General features: G+C 50.1%; 1 protein-coding gene across 5 annotated transcripts in view; it reads left to right on the top strand.

Annotated features, from left to right (window-relative positions):
* Positions 1-25,869, top strand: part of znf827 (zinc finger protein 827) — a 50,442-nt gene extending 24,573 nt beyond the window's left edge. For 2 of the 5 annotated variants that reach the window (XM_047044402.1, XM_047044401.1), the window contains exons 5-15: positions 1,761-2,012; positions 9,167-9,400; positions 10,680-10,734; positions 11,014-11,114; positions 15,511-15,648; positions 16,878-17,049; positions 17,428-17,594; positions 19,863-20,072; positions 20,445-20,622; positions 22,739-22,789; positions 23,236-23,324. In XM_047044402.1, the coding sequence (XP_046900358.1) occupies positions 1,761-2,012; positions 9,167-9,400; positions 10,680-10,734; positions 11,014-11,114; positions 15,511-15,648; positions 16,878-17,049; positions 17,428-17,594; positions 19,863-20,072; positions 20,445-20,622; positions 22,739-22,787 (1,556 nt within the window). In that variant the 3' untranslated portion in view covers positions 22,788-22,789; positions 23,236-23,324. Of the gene's footprint in view, positions 1-1,760; positions 2,013-9,166; positions 9,401-10,679; positions 10,735-11,013; positions 11,115-15,510; positions 15,649-16,877; positions 17,050-17,427; positions 17,595-19,862; positions 20,073-20,444; positions 20,632-22,738; positions 22,790-23,235; positions 23,663-23,699 lie in introns of those variants that run through there. The other 3 variants (XR_006957923.1, XM_047044404.1, XM_047044403.1) reach the window with 3 other exon arrangements.
* Positions 25,870-27,975: the final 2,106 nt, after the last annotated feature.

Raw genomic sequence — 27,975 nt, 5'->3', positions numbered from 1 at the left:
CCGACAGTAGTGAAGGAAGTGTGTGAGAGAGAGAGGAGTAAATAGATGCAGTTTTTGTGTGTCGGTGTAAAATATCGTTAGTGTGCATGTTAAATGTGGATTTTTGTGAACGCAAATGCCTGCCTCTGCGATTTTGAACCGTATATCTGGACCGGTTACTATGTGTACATGTGTGTGTGTGTGTGTATAAATATGTGTGTGTGTGTGTGTGAGTTTATCGCCGCGGCCAAGCGTGCTGTCCCTGTCTGATCCAACACGGCCCCGAACACGCTCCTAATTAGAGGACGTCCTTCCAGGTGCTGACCAGGTTATACTTAGCCAGCCCGCTGACACCCAACGGCGTGACATTTCCAGCTGGAGCCTCTCCGCGACCCCGAGCTTCTGCCCCCCCAGTGTGAAGGTCATCAGGCCCCCCCCACCCCCTCGCTCACCCCCTAACCCCTCTCTCTCCTTGCCACCTACACCCCTCCGAGTAAAACCTCAGCGTGGTGTTAGGCGCTACGGCGACGTGCAGGGTGGTCAAAACCCACCTATCCCCTGCCCCCCCTGCCCCCCACCACCCGTAACCCCTCACCCCCCTTTTTCCACCCCCCCCCCCGCGCGCCCTCTCATACCTCCGGCGCAGATAGTCATTAATCAAGGACAGGCGCCGGCGCAGATTGATGACACGGGCAGGGGCGAGATGTAAGGTGTGACAGGAAGGGGTGAGGACAGGAGCAGGTCTCCGCAGGGGCCGGAGGGGCCGGGCCGCAACCTGCCTCAGAGTGATGGCCTCCGTCTTGTATACGCCGTGTGTGTGTGTTGAACTGATGGCAATGGGTTTGTTCCTTAATGCGTGTGTCTATTTAGGTGAGCAGGCATGTGGGTGGATCTGTGTGTGTGTGCGGTGGAGTATTTTATTTCGCGTGTGTGTGAGAGATGGAGAGAGGGAGCGAGGCTGGGAGTGGCGTTGGCCCCTCTGTTCTTTTCTTGGCGGCCATCGGAAGTTGCTCCATGTCTAATTATTAATTATTCATCTAAGGCGGATTAGATGTGGCCCAGTTTCTCCGGCAAATGACTTTGTAGGAGAGAAGAGGAGCGGAGGCAACACAGAAAGGATGAAAAACCTGTAGTGAGCCATGCCCTGCCGATCGAGGGAGGGGAGAGGGGGGAGGTAGAAAGGGAGGAAGGGAGGGGAGAGGGGGGAGGTAGAAAGGCAGGAAGAGGCTCGTCATAAGGTGGCCCCCTTTGTGTGAGGCCTCCACTGCCCCAGGATTCACTGGGCCCAGACTCCCCTGCACCCAGCAGCTTTACAGCTCTGCTACCCAGGCTGGTCCAATAACCCCCTCCCTCCCTCCCTCCTCCTCCCTCCTCCTCCCACCCCGCCTCCTCTCATCCTCGTTTATCTGCCCCAGCACATGTTGATGGCCGGGGTGTGTATGTGTGAGAGGTCTGTGTCTGTGTGTGTGTGTGTGTGCATGCGTGCGCACACGTGCTTTTGTAAGATGTAAAGTCTAAGAGTTGGAGACTTTATAAAGGCAGGAGGATATAGACGCCATGTGTGACATCTCGTGACTCAGCGGTTTATTGCTGGGTTCAAACAATCAAGAACCACATGGACCCAAACCCGAGTTGAACTCTGCTACACTCAGATGCTAACCATCCTTATCTCTTTGCCTCTGTCTCTCTTTTTCTTTATCTCCCTATCCCTCTTTTTTCTTCATCCTCATCTCTCTCTCGCTCTCTCTCTCTCTCGCTCTCTCTCGCTCTCACCTCTGCAGCGGCCAATCAGAAAGAGGCCCTGAAGGCTCCGTTCCATATGAAGGAGGAGCCTCAGGCAGAGGAACACCCCCAGACCCACGGCCTGCCAGGCTACTCAGCGTTCTGCCAGGATGGGGCTGCAGGGGCCCTGGGGGCCGCAGAGCGAGCCAGGCCCCTCAAGCCCAGGGAGGGCAGCCCCATGGCCAAGAGCAACCTGCTGAGCCAGGACATCAGCGTCAAGGTGGCCTCGGAGCTGCTGATGAAGCTGTCAGGTGAGGATGGGGGAAGGGTTTGAGCGCGCGTGTGTGTGTGTGTGTGAGGTAGACCCTGGGTAATAACGAATATTCAAATAAGCTCCACACACCCTGACTTGACCTCTTGAGTTCTGACAATGCGTACGCATCTTAATCATTATTAGCTCGTAATCCCCCGCAATCTTTGATTTAATCCGTTTTTCCGATGCGGTGACTCTGATATGATGGGTTCAGAGAAATAACGGGGTTGAAAAATTTCGGACTTACTTCAACCAGAACTATGTATAGCAAAAGTTGAACAAGAATCATACCTAATTGTATGTAAAAATCTTAAACTTGACATGTAAAGCATTTTCTGAATCAGGGTGGAACGTCTGACCTAATAAGAAGTTGGTTTTGTGTTGGGATTGCAGTGTTGCACTATATGCACATCTATAATAGAGGGGTCTGGAAAAGTGACAAAATGCTCATCTTGTAAAGTGACACTTCTTTGAAATGTTTTCACCCAGAAAGCCTCTGCATCCTCCGCTGACAGCACATGCCCCCCTCCTCTCCATAACCTCAATTTTCTTTCTTCTCTTTCACCATCGGCATTTTTCTGTCCCTTGCGACTGAGCAGGGAGGTGGGTTGAGGGTCGATTCGGCCCCCCACCCCCCTCCCTGCAACGACCTGGTCCAAAACAAAGCCATCGATCCAAGCCAGGTCCACCGGTGCATCGAACCCAAAACTCTGCGTCTCCCACTCCCCCCCCTCCCCCCCACGCCCGGCTTCCTGTAACAGATACGATGAAGGAGAGAAACAGATTTCACTGAGGCACTGTGCCCCTAAAACAAAGACCAGACCTCCTGTTTTTCCCCAAGAACACAACCTGACTTGTACACCCAACCTGACTTGTACACCCAGAGCTTGGTATTTGAATCCCAACCTCCAGCGCTAGGCTGAACGTCAGTTTGAAGTCATTATTCCTTTGAATCAGGCACGCCATGTCTTGATTGGATAGCCGCCGTATGCGGCTCCTGGTCTGTTACGCAATGGCAGCTGTGTCACTGGAGCTAATGAAAGTTTAAAGCGGCTGCTTATTTTAGCCACTGCTAACTGACAAGTGCGAGGCCTAGTTCAAGTGTGAGTGTTGGGCAGGTGTTTGTCCACTGTGTGCCCGTGGAGTGTGTGGCCCCGGGGGCTTATCAAGTATGTCATTTCTCTCGAGTGTCACATCTATGGAGTGTATTTGTTCGGATGTGTCACATGTGCTGTGGTACTATATGTGTGTGTCTGGTGGGAAAAAGAGGGAAAAAGGATCTGCCCAGAGATGTTTGTTTGTGTGCTTTTGAAGCAACAGAAAAGCGATGCCTTGGGCAGTCCCCCTCATTTTGTGCCGGTGTGTGTTTGACGGACACCCTGCACACCGTCGGCCATTGTTCTGAGTGACTCATACTGGAGCTCTGTGAAGACCTCCATACACATGCCGTTCCACTGCCTGCTCCCCTGGGTAGCATTCTCTCACCATGTGTGTGAGAGAGAGAGAGAGAGAGAGAGAGAGAGAGAGAGAGAGAGAGAGAGAGAGAGGGAGAGGGAGAGGGAGAGGGAGAGGGAGAGGGAGAGGGAGAGGGAGAGGGAGAGGGAGAGGGAGAGGGAGCTGTGTAGGTACAGTATGTGCGGCAGAGTGAAAATGAGGGAGAGGGGGAGGGTATACGTGTGAAACGGAGAGAGGGAGAGAGAGTCCTCCACTGTGCTGCCTTTGTTCTCGGTTTCATCACCTCTCTCTCTTTCTCTCTCTGTATGTCTTCCCCCCCACCTCTGGACTATAACGTGAGGCTGTCAGTCATCTCTTAGTTGTCTCTCAGCTCTTTTTCAGCCCACCTCTTGTACAGTATGTGCTACAGTACATACCGGCTGTTTCTCCGTCGCCATGGTAACGGCAAAGGTTGTCATCAGAGCCTGCAGCCTGGAGTGACGGCCCTGGAGTGACGGCCCTGACACGATTCTTCCGGAGCCTCGACGACTGACAATCCTGAGAGGAGGGAGAGAGAGAAGGGGGGAGGGGAAGGGGCGAAGCAGCCAAGGGAAAGGTCATGGCACCAGCGTTACTTTTCGTTGAGGTCACCCAAGGACTCATAGACATCACATCCATACCCACACTGACCTCTCAAGTCAAGTTGGGCACGGAGCGACCGGGCAGAGCAGACGAGCCACAGCGATGTCAGGGTGCTTTTAAAAACACATTTAAAAATTAAATTTAAAAAGGTGCTTTTTTCCCTCCCTTTTTGGACCATGAATTTGAGGCAAAACGATATTTTACAGACAGAACTCCTCTCCTCATCCTCCCCCCCAAAATGTCAAAATTAAAAACAAAACAAAAAATAACAACAAGAAAGCAAGTGGGATGTAATTGAATTACCAACCAGACCAAAATAAACCCTAGTAGGATGAGCCCGTCTAACGGTAGCACCTTGACGCAGTGTAGCATCGTTCCTCTAAACTAGGTCATTCCTCGATTCTTCCCTCCCTGCCTCTCCTGCTTACCAAACGGCTTCAGTCTGTGCTGAGCCCTCTCCACCCCGCATCTGTTTTGAAAGCTTCCTGTTAGCATCTGGGGGCTAATTACGCTAGGATAACCGGTCCCTAGCGCCCATGGCCAAGCACAGCAAGCAGATGGGGGCGATGCTCGGGGACATGGGTGGTAGTTAGGGAGCTTGGATGGGGGGAGGTAAGGCCTTGGGGCCTTGGGCACCCTGGGTGAGCACCGTGTGGTGAGGACGGAGGAAGGGGTGGGGGGGGGGGGTGACAGCAATGCCACCCACTCAACACCCCCCAACCCCACCACGACGTCCTTCGTAGGTGTGAAGTCACACCATTGTCTGGCTGCAGGAAGGCTGTCTGTATTAGAGGCCCTCGATGTCTCCCCCCCCCCCCCACCCCCCCCCCGCCACAGCAGCCCATACCCATCCTCACTTCCATCCACAGAGGTTGTGATCTCGGTAATGAAACACAGCGCCTGGACATGGCGTTCAGGGGCCGCGTGATCAGCGTGGCGGGGGTGGGTGATGTTGGACCTGAGGGGATGTGGGTGAGCAGGGTCAGGCAGAGATACACACGCACACACAAACACACTCACCAATAGGCTTTGTTCAAGCAGAGCTTTCCCATTAAAATGAACATAAACAAATACAGAAGTATTCACGATGGTGAATTATCATTTGTATCCACGAATGTAGTTTACTTATAATGATGGGGTGTTAGGTTGAGGGTGCTAACGTTGAAGAGCTTCCTTAAAGGGGAGGGCCCATGTATAAAATGACAGAAGTTCAATCTTAGCCCTGTCTGAAACCCTCCCCTCCAGCTGGGCCTCAGTGATGCCCTCTCAGTGCCCACTCTGTGACCTCTCTCTAGTCCTCGTCTCTCCATCTCATGCTTATTCTGTCTCTCTCTATCACTCTCTCTCTCTCTTTCACACTCACTCCCTCGCTTTGTTTTTTCTCTCTCTCTTGCTCTCTCTTTTTCTCTCTCTTAGTGCCATCTCGGCTATTGTGAACCCAGCCTCTGGGTTGATGGTTTTAAATCCGGCTATACTTGGGATCAGCTTTAGCAGTAATATCGTTCTGTCTGCAGGCTGTTTTAAACTGCCTCGTCAGACATTCGTATGATCAGGGCTTCTAATAACTGATCTCAAATCAGTGTCAACAGCCGTATCGGACTAAGAAGATTGAAAGAGCTATTGAAAGCCAACTGGTCTGAAGTCAGCCTTACTGGGCCCCCATAGGAATATTCCTAATATCCACCTACAGATCTATAGCTGGTCTAAAATCAGTGTTAATGCTGGTAAGCAGCACGCCCCCTTTAATTTTGAGCTTTTCTGGGAACAGCTTGAAACTCTGCAGTTTTCATATTGCAGCTTCTTGTGTTCTCTGCCTGGTCTGGGATCAGCCTGGCTGGTCTGTCTCCTGCTCCCAGATGACATGCAGGCTGCACTCTGCAGCCCCTTTGAAGCTCATGAACTCTTCACCCCTGTCTAAGCAGGTCGACCGAGGGAGAGGGAGGGAGGGAGGGAGATAGAGAGGGTGAAAAGTGGGATGAGAGGGGATGGTGAGAGAGGGTGGGGGGTGGAGGAGGGGAGGAGGAAAGGTTGTCATCTACAGCTCCTCCTCGCTCGCTTCCTCGTTTCCCCTCGTCCTCCTCCTTTTCTCTCCTTTCTCTTTTTGCCCTTGGGTGTCTCTGCCTTTTTCGTTTTGTTGTTTTTCGTTTATATCGTTTTTTTCTTCTTCACCTTTCCTACCTTAGTACAGCACTGCATCTCTTTCTTACTCCCTCGTCTGTTCCCCGTCTGTTGACACTTTAAAAGCTGTGTATGTGTTCTTGTGTTTGTGTGTCTTTATTTAGTGTGTGTGTGTGTTGAGAGAAAAGAAGACCTTGCCTGGTGTCAAATCCTAGGCTTGTAAGTGTCTCTCTCTCTCTCTCGCGTGTACACGCTGTAAGTCTTTGTGTAGCCAGCACGTTAGCCTAGCACAACCTCTAGCCAGGGTCTAGCCTGCTAACACGGCACGGCTGTCCTTTGTGCTGCCTGATTGAAATAGACGTGGCGGGTCAAATATGTGACGGTGAAACAGAGGAGCCGGCTAACGCGGCAGTTTCCACTCTGTCTCGGTGTCAGGGGCTAGCAAAGCCTGAGGACGTACGGAAGACAGGAAGGAAGACAGGAAGGAAGACAGGAAGGAAGACAGGAAGGAAGACAGGAAGGAAGACAGGAAGGAAGACAGGAAGGAAGACAGGAAGGACGCCGCTGGCTTTCAGTTGGATGTTTTTGATCACTGTCACAGTACGTGATTCATGTTGTCTGAAATGCGTTCGGGGTACTGTTGTTTTGGAGGGAGGCGTACGGATACACTCGCCCACGTGCACACATACTTATGCACACACACACACACACACACATAGTCACTCACTCCTCCAGACCGGATGCTGTCGAATAGTGGCAGCTGGTGCATCGCCGAGACTGCTCCTGCACCAGAGGGGATTAGACACATACAGACTGACACACACACACACACACACACACACACACACACATACACAGGAGCAGGAGCAGGATTGAATGAGTGCTGCTTTTTATGGCACCAGAACATAATGTCATAACCTCTATGTGTGTTTGTGTGTTTGTGTCTATGTATTTTTGTGGGTAGTTTTTTAATGGGTTGTGCAATCTTACACACAAAAAATATCCCTTAGACCCCCCTACTACCTTGATGCGTTTAATGTTCTGAGTGTGTTTATGAACGTTGTGTCTTTGTGCAATTCTGTGTTTCTGAGTGACTATGACCAGATGACCCCTCTGTGAATCCTCTCTGTGACGTAAGCTTGTTTACCACAGCTACCTCTCCCTCGCTCTATCTCTCGAGTATGAGTGTGTGTGTGTGGCTCAGCGGCCCGCCCAGCCCTTGACGGCAGGGGCGGTGAACCCCAGGCGGGAGCGCGCGTTAGACGGCGTGTCCCTTGGTTGACCCTGGCCTCGCAGCGCCCCCGCTCCCCCCTCCCCTCCATCACCCTCCTTCCACCCCTCCGCTTCTCCTTCTCTCCCTCGCCCAGCGATCATGGTAGGCTCTGGGCACCTGATTAAGAGATTAGTGGCCCAGTGTTTGTCAGTGTCCCTCACTGACTCAGGCCACCCTCGACACCTGGAGTCACAGTGTGCACGGATAAGAGCCAGCACACACACACACACGCACGCAGATGTACAGTACGTCCGGTCAGCGAACACACACGCACCCGCACAAATCCGCATTTGCTGGGAGCACACCACTTCTTGTCAGCAGTGCAGTGTATTTACAGTGTACACACACGCACGCACGTGCACTTAAGCGAACGCACAATATGGTTTGGGTTCACCCAACGGTGACTCGCCATACTCAGGCTCCCCAGAGAAGCTGTGCCACAATGAGGGGTGAGTGTGTGTGGGCGGGGGAGGTGTGTGGGGGGGGGTGGGGTCAACCTGGGGTTAGTAGTACCCCCTCTCTCCCTCCTCTCTCTCCTTCTTTTGGTCTTTCCACCTCCCCTGTTTCCCCTCCCTCCCTCCTCTCTTGTCTCTGCTGGACTACTCTTCCTCTCCTCTCGACCTCTCATAACTGTCGTTAGTCGCCATGTCAGCGGCCCCAGTATCTGCCCCCGCATATGCCCCCACCTCCTCCACCCACCTCTGTGTATGACAAGCTGGCCCAGTCACGAAGCGTTACCACACACGTCCTCACAACATCTTGTGTCTCGCCTATTTTTAGCCTGGTCCCCTGGACCGGCCAATTGACCTCTGATGAATGAGTTAGAATGTCTTTTTTTCTCTCTTTTTTTTTTAAGAAAAGTAAAAAAAACAAGACTAGTGATTTTTATAAAAAAATAAAATAAAAAAACACCCTCCTGGAGATTTGGAATGGCATGTCTTTTTTTTATGTGTAGTAAATCAACTCTCTCAACACATTTCCACATTCCAAACAGGAACTGCCGTCAGTCCAGTGTGAGAGAGACCAAATATATGTCAGAGAGGGGATACACTTGGCCTCACAGCACCGAGGGCCCACAGGGCCGTAATAAGTTGGGTTTCAGCCTGTTACATATTTGATGTCCTTCACATCTTTCCTGTTTGCTTCAGTGAACCTGCACCGGCTGTCTGACGTCCCCTTCTCCCCCTTCTCCCCCCCTCTCACCCCACCCCACCCCCGAGCCAGTGGCTGCCCCGGCCATGCCCTCCTCCCCTTGTAACCCTGCACTGAGACGATAACCGGCTCTCATCAGCTCTAAAGAGGAATTCTCCCTTATTGGTCTTGTGTTTGGAATTCCTCGCTGTAGTCCCTCACTGATTAAGTCTCAGAATGGTTGATATGGCTCAGAGAATTTTTTTTTTTTTCTTCTTCTTCTTCTTTCAGTTTTATAATTGCACGTTTTAGAGCATAACTCAACAATATCTTCTTCTGTTTTTTTTGGAATGTGTTTTGTCTTGAAAATGGCATTGCCCTGTGCCTCAGTATACACACCCTTTATCTGCATCTATTTCCAAATGAGTGTTGATGAGAGATTAAAATTCCTCAGCAGGTGTTGTTTACGCGCTTGTAATAAATGAGCTTGACGGATAATTGCGTCAGGGTTGGACCTGCCTCTTCCACTCACCGTCCTCTCGTCCAATCCGCAGAGAGCAACAAGGACGCCCACTACCAGAAGATGGAGGTGAAGGCGGAGCCTATGGAGGTGGACCCGCCCAGCGACCCGGCGCCCTCTCACCTGCTGGCCTTCAGCACTTTAGCGGCGTGCGAAAAGAACGAGCCAATGGCCAGCCTCCCGGAGGGTCTGGCGCGCCCCCAGAAAGACCTCTTCTCCCAGGACATTTCTGTCAAAATGGCCTCCGAGCTACTCTTCAAACTGTCAGGTAGACCCCACACACACACACACATGTACTCCCCAGACACACACAAACAAGCAGTTTTGTGACTGCATGCACAAGTACAGAGTACTACCCCCCCCCCCCCACACACACACACACACACTAGCCCCCCTCTCTTACCCTGGGGTATCCAAGTATCAACCTTGGACCCTGTGTGACACCAGCCCATTAAACCCACATATCTCTTCCTCCCTCTGCTCTGGTGGTCTGGCCGGTAAAGAGGGGACGATGTATGACATGTGAGGTGCTTTGGGTTTCTCCCCATTTGGCTGTGACAATGGCATTGAGGCAGCAGGCAGCTGTTTGTACTACCTGATGAAGACAAACCATTTTCCCCAAGAGGGTGTGTGTGTGCGATTTTGAGAGGGGGGGGGGGGGCGTCGTCGCAGTCGGCTTGTGTCCAGTTCCAGTAGGACTCTGATCACTTCACTTAGAGGAGCACCTTTGAATTATGATGGGGGGAGAAAAATGGCTACTACAATTGCCCCCCCACCCCCCCCCCCCCCCCTGTTTACACACTCACATAAGTCCCTGCAGGGAGCCGTGTCTGCAAAGTGCCCGTTCCTCCCCCCTCCCTCCATCCCTCCCGTCCATCTCTCTCTCCCTCTCTCTCTCTCTACACTTCCCTAGACTCCTTTTCAAACATGACGGCTCAAGCCCACTTGGCTGCACACACACACACACCCCTTCTCCCCCTCCCCCCTTTTACATTTCTCCCCGTGCGGCATCGCCATGGCAACGGCAGAGAGACCTCTGTCCTTGGCGAGCCGTGCGCCAGAGCGGGGTGTTAGGGAGGGGTGGAGGGCAGGGGGCGGGGGCTGCAGAGTGCCACCCAGGGAGCCTGGGCTGGGGATGAGGTCATTACTGTGGCGTTCAGGCCTGAGGGAGGACAACCACAATCTTTCCCTGGGTTTAAAGAAAATACATATGTAATTAGCTTGTTGGCAACCGGGTGACAGAAAAGGTAATCACACTGACAGTGAAATAGGAATGCTACACTTAAGAACAGTCATGTGATTGTTCAACGGTGGCAAAACAAATTAAAATGTGTAGACCAGAAGGACAACCAGACTCGCTCCCAGGGTTTTTCACATGCTGGCATGACCATTAAAAGGACTGTAGGCCAGTATGAACTACTTCCAACACGCTGAGCAATCAATGCTTCCCTGAATAGGCACTTGATGGTTCAATAAAAGCCACAAATGAGTTGTTAATGATTTCTCATTGGCGCTAATATGTACCGTTGTCCTCTTGCTTGTTCCAGAAAAAGTCAGCAAAGCCAACGACCACAAAGATGGCAACATGGTTGGAATGAGCAGGTAAGACACTCTCTGTCACTCTGCCTTGCTCTCACGCTCTCTTTCACTCCCTCTAACTCTCTCTCTCTCTCTCTTCAAACACACATATCTTGATGTATTTGCTACACTACACATCTATTAGTAGTTTTGACTTAATCTTGCTTCATTACTTTCATATCGCTACTGTCTATCGTCCCAGAAAGCATTTGTTTGTGCTAATTGCCTGTTTATAGCTATTGCGATGATATGAAGTGGCTGATGAGGGTTTGTGTATGTGTGTGTGTGCGATTCTACTCGTAGTCCGTTTCTGGACGAGCGATTCAGACAATCACCCTTCAGCTCGCGCTCCAAGAGCTCCTCCCCCGCAGAGGCCAGCTCGTCCGCCAGGGCCATCCTCCACGGTGAGAAACTCTCTCTCTCTCTCTCACACACACACACTCTCACACACACACAGACACACTCACACACACACACATACAAGGCATGCACGGTTGCACTCGCACCCACACATGCACTGACTCCCATACCCACACTAGTGCTAAGTCCTAATAGGGCCGGCCCTTCTCAGTGACCCACCAACACCTTAACCTTAACCCCCGGGGCCTTCACCCTGGGCAGCCCTCTCCAGTGTGCCCCTCCCTCCTCTTTACCCACCTCCACCCACCACAGCTTCAGAATGCCCCCTCCCCTCCCCGCTAGCCTCGTCTACCCAGCCTCGGGGCCTCTAGCCTGGGAAGGCCCGCGCTGCCCTCTCCCATTCTTGGCATCCGGAGGCTCCGTGCTCCTCCCTTCAGAGCCGGCGCCGGGCAGAGATGCAGAGAGGGTAATTAGCCAGGGCCGCCCTCGTCCAGCGTCCGGGCCCATTTAATGAAGATCCGATTGGCTCCAACGTGTCAGGGGTGTCCTGAAAGTTAATTCGCTGCAGCCGCATCTCTCTTGCGTGTGCACAGTGCAGAGACCCTTGCCTTCCCTCTTCTGGACTCTTTCGCGCTTTCTCTCTTTTTCTCTCTCTGTCTTGTTTTCTTCATCCTCTTTTCCCTTCTCAACATTATTTTCTTCGCCCCGGTGTTTTCAGCTTTTCTTCCTCTCCATGTTTTTTGGAGGGGAAATGTGTGTGTGTGTGTGTGTGTGTGTGTGTGTGTGGGGGGGGGGGGTCTATATTTGATCTGTCTCTCTCCCCCGCTCTCTCCTTCTCTCCTTCGTTCCAGCTGGGCAGGGCTTCAGTATCACAGCTGTAGTCTCTATTGGCTTGCGTCTATTGGTTTCCTCCTCTCTCATTGGCCCAAGTTCACAGCACCTATTATCCAATTAGACCTGGAACCGTCATGGGTGTATCTTGACACCAGCACAGTTGTATGTCAGTCACAAGGCAGTTGGAACGATGCGATGGTGTGTCTCTGATTGGGAGTGAATGGAAAGCGTGTTTGTGCGTTACGCCCCTGGATGCCTAAAGTGTGTGTGTGTGTGTGTATGTCAGTGTGGTGTGGCATGACTCGGAAGGTCAATCTTCGCCCTCTCCCCCCCCACCCGTCCGACTCCAGCCCAGTTCAAGCCCCCCTTCCTCCTCAGTGCTTCTCGTTCTCCATCTCTAATAACGCTAATTAAACCATTAACCACTTCAAGGCCCACGCCACCCCTTAATTGGACAAATTATCCGTCACTCGCTTCAGGGACCCAGGTCGCTGCTGGCCATTGGCTCCCGGGCACCCTGGTTGACCCTGCCCATAGCTAGGTCCCACCTCTGACTCAGGACAGCTAATGTGGTTATGTTCTCAGCTCCAAACCGCTTAAGAGGCTCTGGGCTTGCCCCCCTCTTAACCAATAGATGAGAGTAGATTCAAAGACTCAGCCAATCAGAGACTGACTTTGAGAGGGATATCTATATAACGGCAAGTGAACCAGCTAATGAGAGCCCAAGCTATCAACACCAGTGGCAGACAAGGAATGCTTGGACTTTACCTTCCCTATTTATGATTGTTCTGCACCTTGACAGCTCTACGGCATCGTGTAGATTTGTGTGCTTGGGAAGTCCACAGACTTCATCTACTCACAAACAAACACATTCTTTCCTTTACCCTCACCTCTCCCTTCTGCCAGTCACCATCGCAAAAGCAGGTTGCCTGTGCCAACTCACACACACACACCAACACACACACACACCACCACACACACACACACTGTCAGCTGGGTGTCACCCTCCCATGGCTGTCTGAGTGGCCCGTGTGGGGGCGATGAGGCAGCTGGAGAGAGGGGCCCATATGACTGCTGACTCACCAGCAGCAGTGGGTCTTCAGCTCCACTGTGTGCGGCCAGGCCGGCTTGGGCACAACATCTCCATAGCTTACAACTCGTTATTTCCCTCTTGTACAGGCTACAGTTTGTAAAGTGGGGGACATCGATCTTAGGTTTACCCAAGAGGGGTCGAAGGGAAAGTTAAGAAACTCCAAAACTAGCAATTCTGCTTCAGGCTTGTAGTTCTAATTATTTTAATATTCCAGCTGACACCTCACTTGGAATTCTAAAGGCTTGTAAAGCCACAGTCCGTGATGTCTTAGTTATTGTTCATTGGCTCTTTGGGACGGGAGAACAGAAGCGGTGTGCACACGCACACACTATGAGAACCCCCCACCACCACCACCACCGTTGTGTCCTTTGTAGCCGTTCCATTTTAATACGACTGTGCATCCACACAGATGAAGATGGAATATCCTGCAGTATCCCTGCGAGAACTCAAACCCCTTTTTACTGTGTCTGAGAGGGGAGGGTGAGAGAGAAAGAGGGAGGGAGCGAGAAAGAAAGAGCGAGAGAGAGAGAGAGAGGGGGGGGGGGGAGGGAGAGGGAAGGAGTAGGGCTAAGAAAGATGGAGCAAGAGACGAGAGACAGAGAGAGAGAGAGATGTGAAGGTGAGGTAGATTGAGGGAGATGAAGATAGAGAGCGACAGAAGGAGAGAGTAAGGGAGAGAGAGTGGAGAAGTGCTCAGGCCAGCTCTGGCTACAGTCAGGCCTTCACTTAGATGTCCTTCAGACCCACTATCCAAGGCCAATACATCTGTACTTTAATGCTCCACCATTAAATCTCCTTGAAAAAAATCCCCCAAAACACAGCTTCCTTCCTACCTCTCTCTCTCCCTCCCCTCTCTCTGTTTCCCCCTCCCCACTCTGTCTCTTCCTCCCCTCTCTCTCTGCCTCCTTCCAAAATGCCCCCATTTGTCTACCAGCTTGTATTGCGTATGACAGCTCTTGCCAAAAAAAAGTGTCCTTTTAGTATTAAACAGTGACTCCCGGGTGCAAGTGTAGCTTGTGTCAGTCAGCCAAAATGCATCTTACGAATCCTTTATTTCTTTGGCCTCCGTCTGGAACATTGCGCTGGTGTATTTCAGAATCAAGACAGGGCAGACAGGTTCAGTGCTTTTCGTACGGCTGCATTCACAAGTTTGGTGTAAACAGGTCATTAGTTCTAGGAAGCCTCTACCTTAAATACTAGATCACTGAGATTAGGTCAGAGATACGAGCGATGCCAACATGCAGCGCTAGCAATAATACTGTATTTCAGACCTTAGCTGAGCTCCTTTCAGTTTGTCCCCCATGTAACTGTTTACCTCTCAAGCCCATTGAATCACTTTCCTTCCAGCAACGTGATGCCCAGGGACAGCTCGTATGCATCTTGTTCTAAACCCTATTCAATTTGATATAATGTAGCCATACTGTAATAAGCATAATGTCCATCGCTACTAACAGACTGTACTAATCTCTCTCTCTCTGCTTGGTCCTGGCTACCTTTGGCGTTGTCTGATCGCACCGATCAAGAGCAGAGGGCAGTGCATTGTGCTGTGCAGAAGAAGGAGAGAGACGTACACTGCGTCCTGTTACTCTTTATTTATTTATCTAGCGGAGGGAGAGGAGAAGGGGGGAGGTGTGGGCTAGAATCTTAATTGTGAGCCGTGCCTCCATCAGAAGGTTAATTCTGTTTCTCTCCTTTTGTCGGGCGGGGAGGTGATTTTTCAGTTTTGATCCTTCCGTCCATTCTTCTACATCTCTCTTTCTCTTTGTCTCTCTCTCTCTCTGCCTCCTTGCATCCCTCCATCTCTTAGTGCCTCTCTTTCTCTCCTCCCCCCCTGTCTGTCTCTCCTTTTCACCCTCCCTTTTTTTCCTCTTCCCCCCTTCAGTCACCCTTATCTCTCACTCTCTCACCCATTGCACTCTCTCTCTCTGTCTCTCTCTCTCTCTCTCTCTGTCTCTCTCTCTGTCTCTCCCTCTCTCTCTCTCTCTCTCTCTCTCTCTCTCTCTCGCTCTCTCTCTTTCTCTTTCTCTCTCTGCCTCCTCACCTCTGTCTACTGTATGCTGGAGATGAGGTGGAAGCAGGGGGCAGAGTAGTATACAGACGGCCTGATTAGTATGGAAGGCCATACTCACCAGAGAGAGAGAGAGAGACTGGGGCTCAGGACAGATAGGTGGCGGAGGGCACTTGGGCGTGTCTTCGCGAGCATATTGTAACAAGAGCGGCAGCGAGCCAAGACGAAGCGGCGTTTAGAGGACACTTTTGTTGATTCGAGGAAGTGAGGAGGGGTTTTGATCGGAGGACAGAAATAGTGTGCACAAACACAGACACCGTGCTATACCTGCCACTGGCATTGAAACCCAAAACACTGTCAAATATCTGTTACTATTGCTGTACCCATGTACCTAGTGAAGTGTAAAGCAGGTGTCTGTAAACTGTACTCTTTGGCCATTTGAGTGAGGTTACTTGTCTGACTTTGTGTGTGTCTCTGTGCGTGCGCGTGTGTGTGTGTTTTCCAGACCCAGAGAAGGGTGGCGGGGAGCCAGGGAACGGAGTGTCCCAGTGGAGACTGAGTGAGCAGCTGTACCCCTGCCCCGTCTGTGGCAAGGTGTTTGGTAGACAGCAGACCCTCTCCAGACACCTGTCTCTGCACACAGGTGAGAGGAGACCCACACACACACACACACTCAGCCTCACACACCAGCGCTCACAGACACGTATGCTATTTCAAAGACAACCCTAGCAGACTGATATGCAAGGTGTGTGTTTGTGTGAAACGCCGCCCTGGGTAAGTGAACTGGGTTGGCTGGAATGGATTACTCTTCCTTTAAACAGATTAACACCCTGATTAGTCTCACTGGGAATAAGACCTGTGTAATTACCTAGCCAGTCCTCTCACACTACTTAACTACCCACCCAGTAACCACACGCACACGCACACACACACACACACGCACACACACATTCCTCCTGTACAAACACATGCACATGGCAGAAACACTGGTAAGACACACACATGCACACTCTTTCCGACACACTCCCACTCTCGCTCAAACACACACATAACACATGATTTTGGCACCGCTATTATCCTGGTTGTTAATGTTCTTTAAGTTGATGTGATAAGCACTGCTAATTGCCGTCTAAATCACAAGCTACAGTCTGGCAATGTGGGTTTCTGTGGCGTAAAAAAGGCTTGTTTGCACATGCTTACACATTCCTGTCACTTTTTCTCTCACTCTCTCTCTCTCTCTCTCTCTCTCTCTCTCTCTCTCTCTCTCTCTCTCTCTCTCGGGGCGCGCACACACAGACATGCACACACACACACACACTATTTTACACGACGGTACATTCGCGCATTTACTTGGCTTCTATTTTACAATCTGCCGTTTTGCTTATGTATTATCGGTGTAAGGCATGGCCTACATATTTGCACCCTACTCCCCCCCTCTCTCTCACACACTCTCACACACACACACACACACACACACACTCACACACACAGCCCATCTGAGGCGGTTGGCTGTGAACAGCTTGGCCACACCACAGAGAGCACGAGCAGGGGCATATGTCAGAGTGATGGTCTTTTTGGTTTCCCCGGCGACATAAAGGTTGCCTGGCTTTCTGTCCTTGGGGCAAGTTTCTGGGGGGTGGGGGGTTGTTTGTATGTCAATGTGTGTATGTGGTGTGTGTGTATGCATCAAATTACCGCATTTTAAAAACATGTATAACCTGCAAGCTGTGCGCATTCATGAAAGTCTGGTCATGCTGTGTGTGTGTGTGTGTGTGTGTGTGTGTGTGTGTGTGTGTGTGTGTGTGTGTGTGTGTGTGTGTGTGTGTGTGTGCGTGTGTGCGTGTGTGCGTGTGTGCGTGTGTGTCGTTGCAGAGGAGAGGAAATATAAGTGTCACCTGTGTCCCTACGCAGCCAAGTGCAGAGCCAACCTCAACCAGCACCTCACCATCCACTCTGTCAAGCTGCTCAGCACGGACGCTGAGCAGATCGTCACGGCCGTCACCAACGACACAGCCGAGCGCAAGAACTGCCCCTACTACTACAGGTACTACTGCCACACACACTCACTGACACACACACACAGTCACGTAAACTGATATTTGCAAGATTGGGTATGAGATGTATAGTACATCTTAACTCTCCTTTATTCTTCTCTTCCTGCGGATATCCTCTCTTCTCCTCCCCTCTCTTCCTGATATCCTCTGTTTCCTTTCCCTCTCTCCTCTCTTCTACCCTCTCTTCTCCTCTCTTCCTGATATCCTCTGTTTCCTTTCCCTCTCTCCTCTCTTCTACCCTCTCTTCTCCTCCTCTCCTCTCTTCTCTTCTCCTCTCCCTCTCTCCTCTCTTCTTCTACCCTGTCTTCTCCTCTCCTCTCTTCTTTTCTCCTCTCCTTTCTTCTCCTCCCCTGTCTTCTCCTCTCCAGCTGTCACGTGTGTGGCTTCCAGACGGAGCTGAACGCTCAGTTCGTCAGCCACATGTCGCTCCACGTGGACAAGGAGCAGTGGATGTTCTCTCTCTGCTGCAGCGTCTGCGACTACGTCTGCGCCGAGGAGGCCGAGATGAAGACCCACGTCAGCGCCGGCCACGCAGGTGGGTCACCGCCGGGGTCAGAGTTCACAGGCTTTTGTGGGGTCATGTGAAGGTCAGGAGGTAGTCGGTTTTCAGCTAGCTCTGTTTGGCGTGGATGAAACGTCCTATGAATAAGCCTTGAACGTTTTTGTGGGAGTGCTTGAGTCTGACTACAGTTTTGCCTTTTGTTGACCATTGAGTGTCCAAAATGCTCTGTTCACAGACAAGTTGTGTGAAGAGGAACTAAAGTGGTCTCGTAAAAAATAAAATTCCTTCTAAGGAGAGTACTCTCCTTTCTCACAAAACACAAATATAATCTCCTCTGTTCTCCACCCTTTCCCTCTCTGTCCTTCATGGAGACTTTCAAAGAAAGACCCTGAACCCAATGGAGAATATTGCTGCTTTTTTAGTTTTGAGTTTTTGTCCATCTTTTATGAGTTTTGTTCTTAGACTCAATAAGGTATATGTATACAGTTCAAAATGCAGTCCACATTCGCAAGGCCTGCCCCTTTGTCCGCTGGTCGATATTGTTGTTGTTGCTTTTGACCGAATCTGCTTTTGTGTAGTTTATCGCAGAAAAAGTCTGCCCTTCTTCCTCACCTGTGTGTGTGGGTGTGTGTGCGTTTTGGGTGTGTGTGTGTGTGGGATGGTCTGGAAAGGACAGCTGAGGGGTCCTCACGGACTCTGCAGTGGCCTTGTTTATCTTAGAGGACTGGCCCTTATCGTGCCTGAGGAGAAAAATCAATAGGTCCTGGGTCCTTCAGAGACAAGCAGAGTTTACATAGTGACTCCACTGCCCAGTCTCATCATCTCGGTTCACCCTCTAGACAAGATGGCCGCCCCTTTAGAGCACACACACACACACACAGGGGCTGAGCCAGGCTGGAAAAGGCTAATTATTTGTCAGCTGCTGTGTTTCAAGAACTGAAGGCAGCCCTCGTCCTCCTCAGCCATTCCCCAGACAGGAAATGGCTGAGCCCAGCAGGTGACGTGGCTCAGGCCGCCCCCCCTGTGAAGACTTGTGTCCGCCACATGGGCGAGGGGTCAGTCTGTTGCCCCTCCCACAGCAGGGGGGTGGGCTGGCTAACAGGCTAACAGGTTGAGACAGACATGCAGTTTGTGTTAGCGTCTACCCATAGCCTCGCTACAGCTCACTATCAGGGGGACTAACTGTAGACTTATTCTGAATGAATGCTGAAGACAATAGGTCAGAATTATGGGCCAAATTCGAGGGTGAAGAAATGCATTTGAGATTCTCATGTCGGTAGCCTTGCACGAGGAGAGAGGTTTGGATCCAGGTGTTCAGCACACTTTAAAGTCAGAACGAATAGCAAAGCTGGCTTTGGTCGTGCCAGACCTGAAGACAATGTGAGTCAGGGTAATGGCTTTAAGAGGGGATCGGGGGCGGGCGGGCGGACTGACTGACGCTTGAACGCAACATAGGTCCTTGAAGGCGATCAGGTTCTGTCTCCTCAAGAGAAAAAAAGATGAGTTTCTTTTGAGTTTCCCGTGGGCTCCTGCAGTGTAAACGGACTGCTGAATAAGGGTGCCCCCAGGTCAAGGTTTAGAGCGGCATGGATACTATACTGCTTACAGCTCCTCAGAACGTACAGCGTGTGCCTGGTGCACATACTGAAAGGCTAGGTGAGGTTAGCTTGTCAGCCATTTCACTAGCCGCATCTAGCACCAGGGGGGGCTCCTCCGTCTCTCCTTTGCTCTCTCTTCTCCATCCACCCCCTCTTGAATGAATGCCCTTTGTTGAGCCGTGCCCTGAGATGCTCCCACCATCTTGGTTCCCTTGGCCGTGACCCGCCCCCCCTCTCCCTCGTCCCTTTAACTCTCTCCCTCTCTCTCCCCATCCCGGTGAAGTGCAGGCGGAGAGGGGAGGAGATCAATAAAAAGAAGCACTCGGCTCGTGATTGGGCTGGCGGCACGGAGGACATGGCACTGCAGCCGATGCTGCCTGCGGATCCTTGTGTGTGTGTGTGTGTGTGTGTGTGAGGACTGAGAGAAGCAGCGCATGGCATACTGCATCAAAGTGATTGCCGTGCATTTCAGTTTGATTACCATTGTACCTTTTTGTTGTAGGCTCGGCCTATTAGGGAAATGAGGTGATGAGGATTATTCACAGGAAACCTTCCGGACATGGAGGTGAACTGTTGAGGTTGACGATTAAGTGTGTGTGTGCACAGTGAGAGGATTTACCTATGAGTTGGACTTATTGCAATCCTATCATCTCTTTCTCTTCGTCTCTCTGTCTCTGTCTGTCTCTCTCTCTCTCTCCCTCAGGTCTGAATTCACGAAGCCCCCTGAGTGAGACGAAGAGCACCTCCTCCTCTCTCTCGGCCCTCAGCGATTCGCTCAACAGCTCAGAGGGCGGAGACGTTGCCCACGGCAACGAGGAACTCAAGAACTTGCTGGCACCGCCTTCCTCCGCAGGCAGCCAATCCAGCTCCGGCAGCCACTCGGGATCAGGAAACGAAGAAAAGTCTGAAAAAGGCAAGGAATCCTGGGAAATGTTCAAAGTAAAAAGAGCTGGGCTTAGAGAAGGGTTTTGGTGAATTCCATAAGTACATTCAAGATCCTCAACTCACTTTGGCTTGATATTCTTTATACAAATGTAGCTATATGTCTATGTTTTCTTCCGTATAGTTTTGGCATTACACTGTTGGTCAATCCATATCTACCATTATCTCTTAGCAGTATTTACTTTACTGACTTCCAGCTGTTCTGCCAAATTGGCCCTTGGAGACAAACTGGGACCATAAAGTCTCCACTTAACCAGCCACTACAATCATGCTCAGTGTCCACTCATCTCATTCCCCTCCCTCCCCTTTTGTCTCTCTCCCTTTCCCGCCTCCTTCCCGGCAGGCTTCGAGTGCGTGTTCTGCAACTTTGTGTGCAAGACGCGGACCATGTACGAGCGCCACCTGCAGATCCACCTGATCACGCGCATGTTCGAGTGCGACGTGTGCCACAAGTTCATGAAGACCCCCGAGCAGCTGCTGGAGCACAAGAAGTGTCACGCCGTGCCCAGCGGAGGACTCAAGTAAGGAAAGCAAGTACAGACAGAGGTTCCTACTCCGTCCATCCCCCCTCCCCCCCCCCCCCCCATCCGACCCCTCACCCCTCATCCTCACCCCCCATTCCCTGGCCCTCCTCACTGACGTCACACGAACACACCGCACATGAAAGTCAGGTTACGACAGGCGTTGAAGTTGAGCGCTGTACACATGCATAGTACATGCACGCATTGGGGCACATTGCATTAAAGTACATTCCTGCACCCTTAAATGACTCCTAAAGGAACATTTCAGAGAAGCGCATGATGTACGCACACAGTTAGTCACAGTTTTAAGGTGATGCATGTAAGGGCACGCAGTAGAAAGTGTGTGTGTGTGTGTGTGTACACCCACACTCAAAGCGGTTTGCATCCACCCACACACATAAACACTGACAAACATACAGGCATTCGCAGACACACTCACACATTTAGCTTTTAGCACGCACACAGCAACTTTAGCATTAGCCTCATTCCCACTCAAACCCGATTAGCATTAGCATGGTTCACACAGCTTCACATAGCTAACTGGCTAACCCTCATCCCCCCCTCCTGCTCCACACCCCAATACTGAAGGAGCCTCCGAAGTACTGTGTTACATGTACACTCACAGCCTAGCCAAGACAACGATAGGCCCATCTGCTCTCTTCAGTGTCACTGCCAGGACACATTGTCTAGTGCAACACACAAGACAACGACTTGATTAGTCTGTGGTGACTGACATAAGAATGTATTTCACGAAATGTAATTCAGTTCTGGTTTTCTTTTTTTATGTGTAGCATTTCTATGTCTTCTGGTATTTACTGTACTTCCAGAGTAAATAATTTTTTATAAACTGTCACTCAGATACTGTCAGACATGGAAGCAAACAGATAATACAGACAAGCAGCAGGAAGTTAACATTTCTCATAGTCCATCTCAAGTTTCACAGCAGCCACTGTCATTTCTTCTGTCTTTTAATTTGTAATTTATTTGTACGCTGTCCAAGTTCTTTACCATGACAACACAATCTGTGCATGCAAAAGCTACCAGTTAGCTACAACAAACCATGATCTCGTACACAAACCGAGGGACACAAGGTTGTGTGTGTGTTTCAGTGTAGCTTTCAAGTCTGTAGCTAAGAGCGTGTACATTATGTCATAGTGTGTAGCCTATAGTGTGTAGTGTACAATGTTTTGCGGTCAGCGTGTGGAAATGTGTGCATTTAGTTGCAGCCTTAGCGCCTTCACACTATCACAGATGGTCACATGCTGCGGCACAAGATTTGAGCCCGGTAGATAACAGAAATATCAAGATCAAGTTCTGTACAATGTGCCTTTCAAAGTAGCCTTTTGTAGTTGAGTGTTGACAGTTTTGTTCAAAGCCTCCTTGTACAATTACTATTGCAGACAAAGGGCATGGAAAGCTGAACAATTCAACAGTGACACAAGCTGTCGTCTTCTTCTGTCTTGGGCAGAACTAAGACTCAGAAGTTGTGAGAAGGAATACAGGTGTAGTCGCCTCCTGTTCCGCGGCCTTGCTTTTCTTGTCATCTCTTTGAGCAGGGATAAAGAACAGGACTAAACTCAGAACTTGCAGCTTCTCCGCCGTGACCCGTCACCACAACCCACCCCTAGTCATCCCACCGGCCGTGATATCCACACGTTCCAGTGAAAGAGGCCAAACCTTAACGTCCATTTCTGACATGCTAGTCCAGGAGTGTGCGTGTGTATTGAACGTATAACAGACGGCAGAGGGCAGTAAAATAAGGGTCTAATTAGATATCGGTGTTCTATGAGAGGTCAGCGGTGGTTATTCGATGGAACAGGAGGATCGGACACTACGAGTCTAAACATGCCTGACCCGCTAGCTCAGGTCAAGAGCACACCTCTTTATCAGTGTGTCCTCTCGTGTGGTGTGGAGAGTGTGCTCACTGGAGCATGAAGTCAAGAGAGAAAGTGGGTGTTTAGACCCAGAGGGGGAGGAAGAGGGGGAGGGAGAGAGATACATATATATATATATATATATATATAGAGAGAGAGAGAACGATGAATAAAAGGTACCTAAACAGAGAGACAGAGGGCTGTGACCATGCGAGGTTTTCTGAGGTGATTTTGTCCTGCAGGGTTTGTGAAGCGCTTTGGGGCCCTGAGCAGATGAATGGTGCTATTTAAATGTAAGTGCCACTCATTTCTTCATTTCTTTTCATCCAAATCTCTGTTTTTTCTTCCTGCAACCTGTCTACTAGCCCACGCACGCACACACACACCCACACCATTTTCACACACCCACCACCATCCCACCCTCCTCTCCCCTCCCCCACACACACACATGCATACACAATATTAAAACTGAACACACCCAAACACAACCATCTCCCCCCCTCAAGGTTGAATTGAAACTTAAGACAGCTTGCAAACATCCACACCTCTCTCTCTCCTCCCCTGTCTTCATCCCTGTGTGTTTCAATAAAACATGTGAATATTGGCTTCTTGAACGTGTGTGTGTGTGTGTGTGTGTGTGTGACTAAACCACCCCTTGGTGCTGTTTGTTTGTGTGTCCTTGTCCCTCCCACTGCCCCGCCCCCTTCTCATGTTCACACCCCTCTACTTTGTTACCCAGGTGCCCCTTCTGCATCTACTCCACCAATCGGCCGGCGGCCATGGAGTGCCACCTGAAGACGCACTACAAGATAGAGTACAGGTGCCGCATCTGCCAGGCGCTGCGGCCCGACCAGCCGTCGCTGGAGGCGCACGTGCGCGGCCATCGCCTGGGCAACCACTACAAGTGCGAGCAGTGCGGCTACCTGTCCAAGACGGCCAACAAGCTGATCGAGCACGTGCGCGTGCACACGGGCGAGCGGCCCTTCCACTGCGACCGCTGCAGCTACAGCTGCAAGCGCAAGGACAACCTCAACCTGCACAAAAAGCTGAAGCATGCGCCGCGCCAGACCTACGGCTGCCCCGAGTGCCCCTTCGCCACCACGCACCCTTTCGTCTTCACCCGCCACCTCAAGAAACACCCGGCGGGGGGAGGAGGAGGGGGGGGAGTGGGGGGAGGAGGGGTGGGGCCGGGGGTGGGAGGAGGAGTGGGGGGGGGGCGAGGAGGAAGAGGATGAGGAGGAGGCGGCGGCCAGAGAGGCGACGGAGGAGGAGATTGAAGAGCTGCTGCTGCGTGACCAGCTGGGGGGCAGGTCCTCCTCGCCCCAGGGGTCGTCCGCGGGGCGGGTCCAGGAGCACTTCCTCCTGGGGGGCGGGGCTGGGGGCGGGAGCAGCGGGGGCAGCGGCAGCAGCAGCCCCCTGATGAGCCTGACCGCCTCCCAGGCCCTGCAGTCCGTGGCCCTGTCATTCACCCTGGGGAGGTCGGCCCACCAGGAAGTCCCGCCCCCAGCCTCCCAGCACTACCTGGCCAACGCCAACGGAGGCGGGGGCGGCCCCAGCGGCGGCCTCTCCCTCTTCTTCCCTTCCTCCCGCCGCGTCTTCGAGGAGTACAGGAACTGCGAGCGGGCTCACCTGATCCCCCTCACCACCCTCTTTTCCCAGCGCCGTTTCACATTCCACCCCCCGCCCTCCTCCTCTTCTTCCTCCCAGCTCTTGCCCCTCTCCAGACTGCAGAAGTCCACCGGAGCCTCGTCCTTCCTCTCCTCCTCGCCCGCCCCCTCGCCCCCCTCACTCAAACACTCCTTCCTGGCCTACCTGGGACTGACGGAGAGGCCCAAGACCATGTGACCTCGACCGCCCTCTCTGCTCTCTCCGCCTGTTTCTCCTCCGCTCTCTTCGGCCCTCTCTTATTGGACAGTGGTGTGAATGATCCTTAATCCACTGCAACGGGAGACACTTTCCAATCAGACCAGCAAAATAAGCTGGACCAGACAGACTCTATGGTTGTTATTGTAGACAGTGGGGGGGGGGGGGAGATTTATGAGAGAAAAAGGCTGTATGTGCTAAAACGCATTTATATCAAAAAGCTGCTTTTCTTATCTCCTATATCGATTGAATAATGAAAACAGTTTTTTTCCCGTTTTTTGGAATTTTGAATGACCTGGACCCAACTGCATTATCAGAAACGTATCCCTTTTTTTTTTTTTTTTTTTACGTTTCAGTTTGACTCGGTTGTTTGACGAGATAAAATGTGTAAAGAAACAGAACTTGCAAGTGCTACATTTTAGTGCATTTTTGTCTTTTATGCTACGCATCAGAATAGCATGCCTGCCTCTGTGTTTCCGCTAGCTTTGACGTCATTTCAGGGGAGCAGATATGAATTACCCAGAAGTGTTAGCGATATGACCCCTGGACAGAACCAATGAAACGGAGCGCTTTTGTTTTGGGGAAAAAAGCTTGTTTCCAAAGCAACGCCTCAAACCACGCACTTAATTATTTATCAAACATGTATATAGTTTTGTAGCCTTTCCCCCCTTCTCTCTGCTTTGGCCTCTGTTGGTTTTGTATAATGCAGAAATGCTGACTGATATCACCTTGTCTCAGGCAACGGTTGTTGTGGTAGCGCAGCATGGATTTTGCAGTCGATGTCGTACGTTTCATTCTCTTGGCCCAATGGCCAATTAGAACAGCTGTCACTCCTTCGCCACCAATCAGGCCTCAACTCCGACTCCGAGCCCTATCTCCAAGCATATGTTGCCCAAACATGTTCAAAAATTCCACCTAACCATCAAAACAGATAAGCTGGTTCTACAGCCATAGTATGTAATCAGTCTAAGGTTCCAGGTCAATGTGGCGGATGCTATTCAGCTTCCTTAACTCACACCAGAAGAAGACTATCGGCCAGCCCAACCCTGAGATCCAGTGGGTATCAGTCCTGGCGTCTGATGTAGAGCTATGTAGACGCACCTATACTTAGATGAGAAAATATGAGTGAACAGTTTTGTGGAGGTGACCGTGGCTCCGTGGGCCTAACCGGCCCACAGCATCCGGCCACAACAGACCGATTCTATGGTGCTTTTGGGGCTTTTTTGTAATTTTTGTGAAACGGAGAAAAAAAAAAGAAGAAAAATAGAAACAAAACTGTTCCAAAATGACTTGAATGAATGTATGTTTTTCCGTTGATGTATCTGATGAGAGAGTTCTACAGAGGTGTAGCATGGCAGCGTTCTGCCGATAAAGAGGACGAGAGGCGTGCCGGTGGCCTTCTGTGTTTAGCCTTGTTTTTTTTGTTTCTTGTATGTTTTCTTTTTTTACTGAGCCTTTTGATCGTAGGTGGAGAATTTTCTACTAACATCCATTATGAACCCATTGTAAATTAAGGAAAAAAAGGTTCCTGTTGGTGCAATTAAGAAGCGGCCATTGCTCTTGTTCAGGATTGTTCTGTGCCGTAGTTTCTGTAAAGCGGGCAGACATGGTACTCCGTTCCCCCCCAACCCCCCTTCTTTCTGTATCGTTGGACTTTAATTGCACTTATATTAGACACATTTCAAACCAAAAGCACTTAAGACCTATCCTTCACTGACAGCGCAAACTAAACCCGTGTGATGAAATCAGCTGTATCATTCTCTTTTTGAGATGGCTTGGAATGTAGCTGAATCAAACCCTTGACTTTACTTTTGTGTGTAGGCATTTATGGTTTTACAGGGGTCTTCCTCCGCAAAATTGGAGAACACAGATGAAATTCTAATTGCATGAATTAGACTGCAGAAGTCAAGATCTCCCTCCTGGGTACCACAGGGCCCAGGCTAAATTGTGAAAAGCCAATTTTGCACATTGTGGCACTTTTGAATATGAGAAATATGTATTTATCCGTACAAATGGACAAATTGAGAAGGAGAGTACCCATGATACCACGACAGTGTACATTAATACAGGCAAGGCTTTATTTTTATTTTCATGTTACCCATAATTGACAGCGCCTAAGTGGTCTTTAAGCCAAAATGGTTTCTTATTTGTAAAGGGATTATTATTATTCATTTTTTGTTTGTTTGTTGTACTTATTATTTTCTAATAATTTGTTGTTGTGTTTATTTCTTTGTTTTTATACAAAATTAATACAATAAATGGCAATTGAACAGAGAACACGCATTGTCAAGACCAAAATAAAGCTTAGAACAGGATGTGATGTTAGGATTCAATCCGTCACTTCCTGTAGGGTAATGGTTTTAAAGTACCCTCTCCTGCCCCTGTAATGATTTTCCTCAGTTAATTTTGCTGTGTCAATGTTGTCAGGCATGCTGTGCCAGTTGCTGCATCATAGGAGTTCATGGAGCCCTTGTCACCCCCCCCCCACCAACCCCAGTCAGACAGCACCCTCTACTATCTGCGTAATCTTTTATACTATAGTGCCACTTGGTGGAAGGGGACCGACTGTTGAGAATTAGTCTGACTGGTTTTCAGTGTCCAAGCCTCAAGGAAACGGAAAAAAGTAGAAGAAATCTAAGAACAGTGAAGACGCTGCTCAGACTGTCCTGCCTTTTAATACTACATATGACACCATCCGGAATGGCTGCCGTTTCCCTAGGCTCCCCTATCTCCTAGTTAGATGTTGGAAAAAGGCAACAGGGCTCTGACCTTAGTTCGGACAACCAGTATTTCTAAGCACTTATTTCTACGTTTTTATTTTTATTATTTTTGCATAATTGTAAGCAGCACACAGTGACTTTTAATGTTAACCGCGTGACTACCTTTTCAGCACTTCGGAGTATGCATGACATTTGCTCTTCTCTCTCTCTTTCTCTAGTTCTCTGTGCTTCTCTAATCTCAAAACTAACTTTTTTTGGGTTGCATTTAGTTGTTAGGATCGAACTGCACGATCTACAATCTGTTAGCTTTAAGTTCGGTTGTATTTTTATGACTCAACAAGGCTCAACTGTCTTTCATTTCGTTTTTTGGTTAATCTTTTGGCACTCAGTAAAAATTGTATTTGCTGTATAAAGCTTTTTATTACTCCATTGTTAAGGCTGTACAGGGTTGTTTGTGACGATAACTGGTAAATAGACCATTTGTACCTTTTTTGTTTTTTTGTATATTTTTTTTCTTTGTTTGGCATTATTTTATGTTCAAATTGCCAGTTCTAAATGTAACAGGATTTGAAAGTAAAGCTTACATCAGATATTACCGTGGGTGTAATGTTTTATTTTTAACCTTGCTATTTATTTGCGTCACATTGCTTCTGTTGGCTTTCACAAGTTGAAAATGCTCCACTGAAAGTTCTCTTCTTTCCGGGTCTCACAGAAGAATCCTGACACTCAAAGTTTAAATCCTAAACAATCCAACGCTACCACTACCAATTTTTCCCCAGGATCAAGAGATGGTCTGCTTTGCAATCGCAACATAAAAATATGGCTGAACAAAACCATGTGAGAGGAGGATGAAGAATTATTATTCTGAAACGATAAGGACAATAACAATAACATAA

The sequence above is a fragment of the Hypomesus transpacificus genome, chromosome 22 (genome assembly GCF_021917145.1).
Source record: "Hypomesus transpacificus isolate Combined female chromosome 22, fHypTra1, whole genome shotgun sequence".
NCBI lineage: Eukaryota > Metazoa > Chordata > Actinopteri > Osmeriformes > Osmeridae > Hypomesus > Hypomesus transpacificus.
This window is presented reverse-complemented; position numbering and strand designations above follow the sequence as displayed.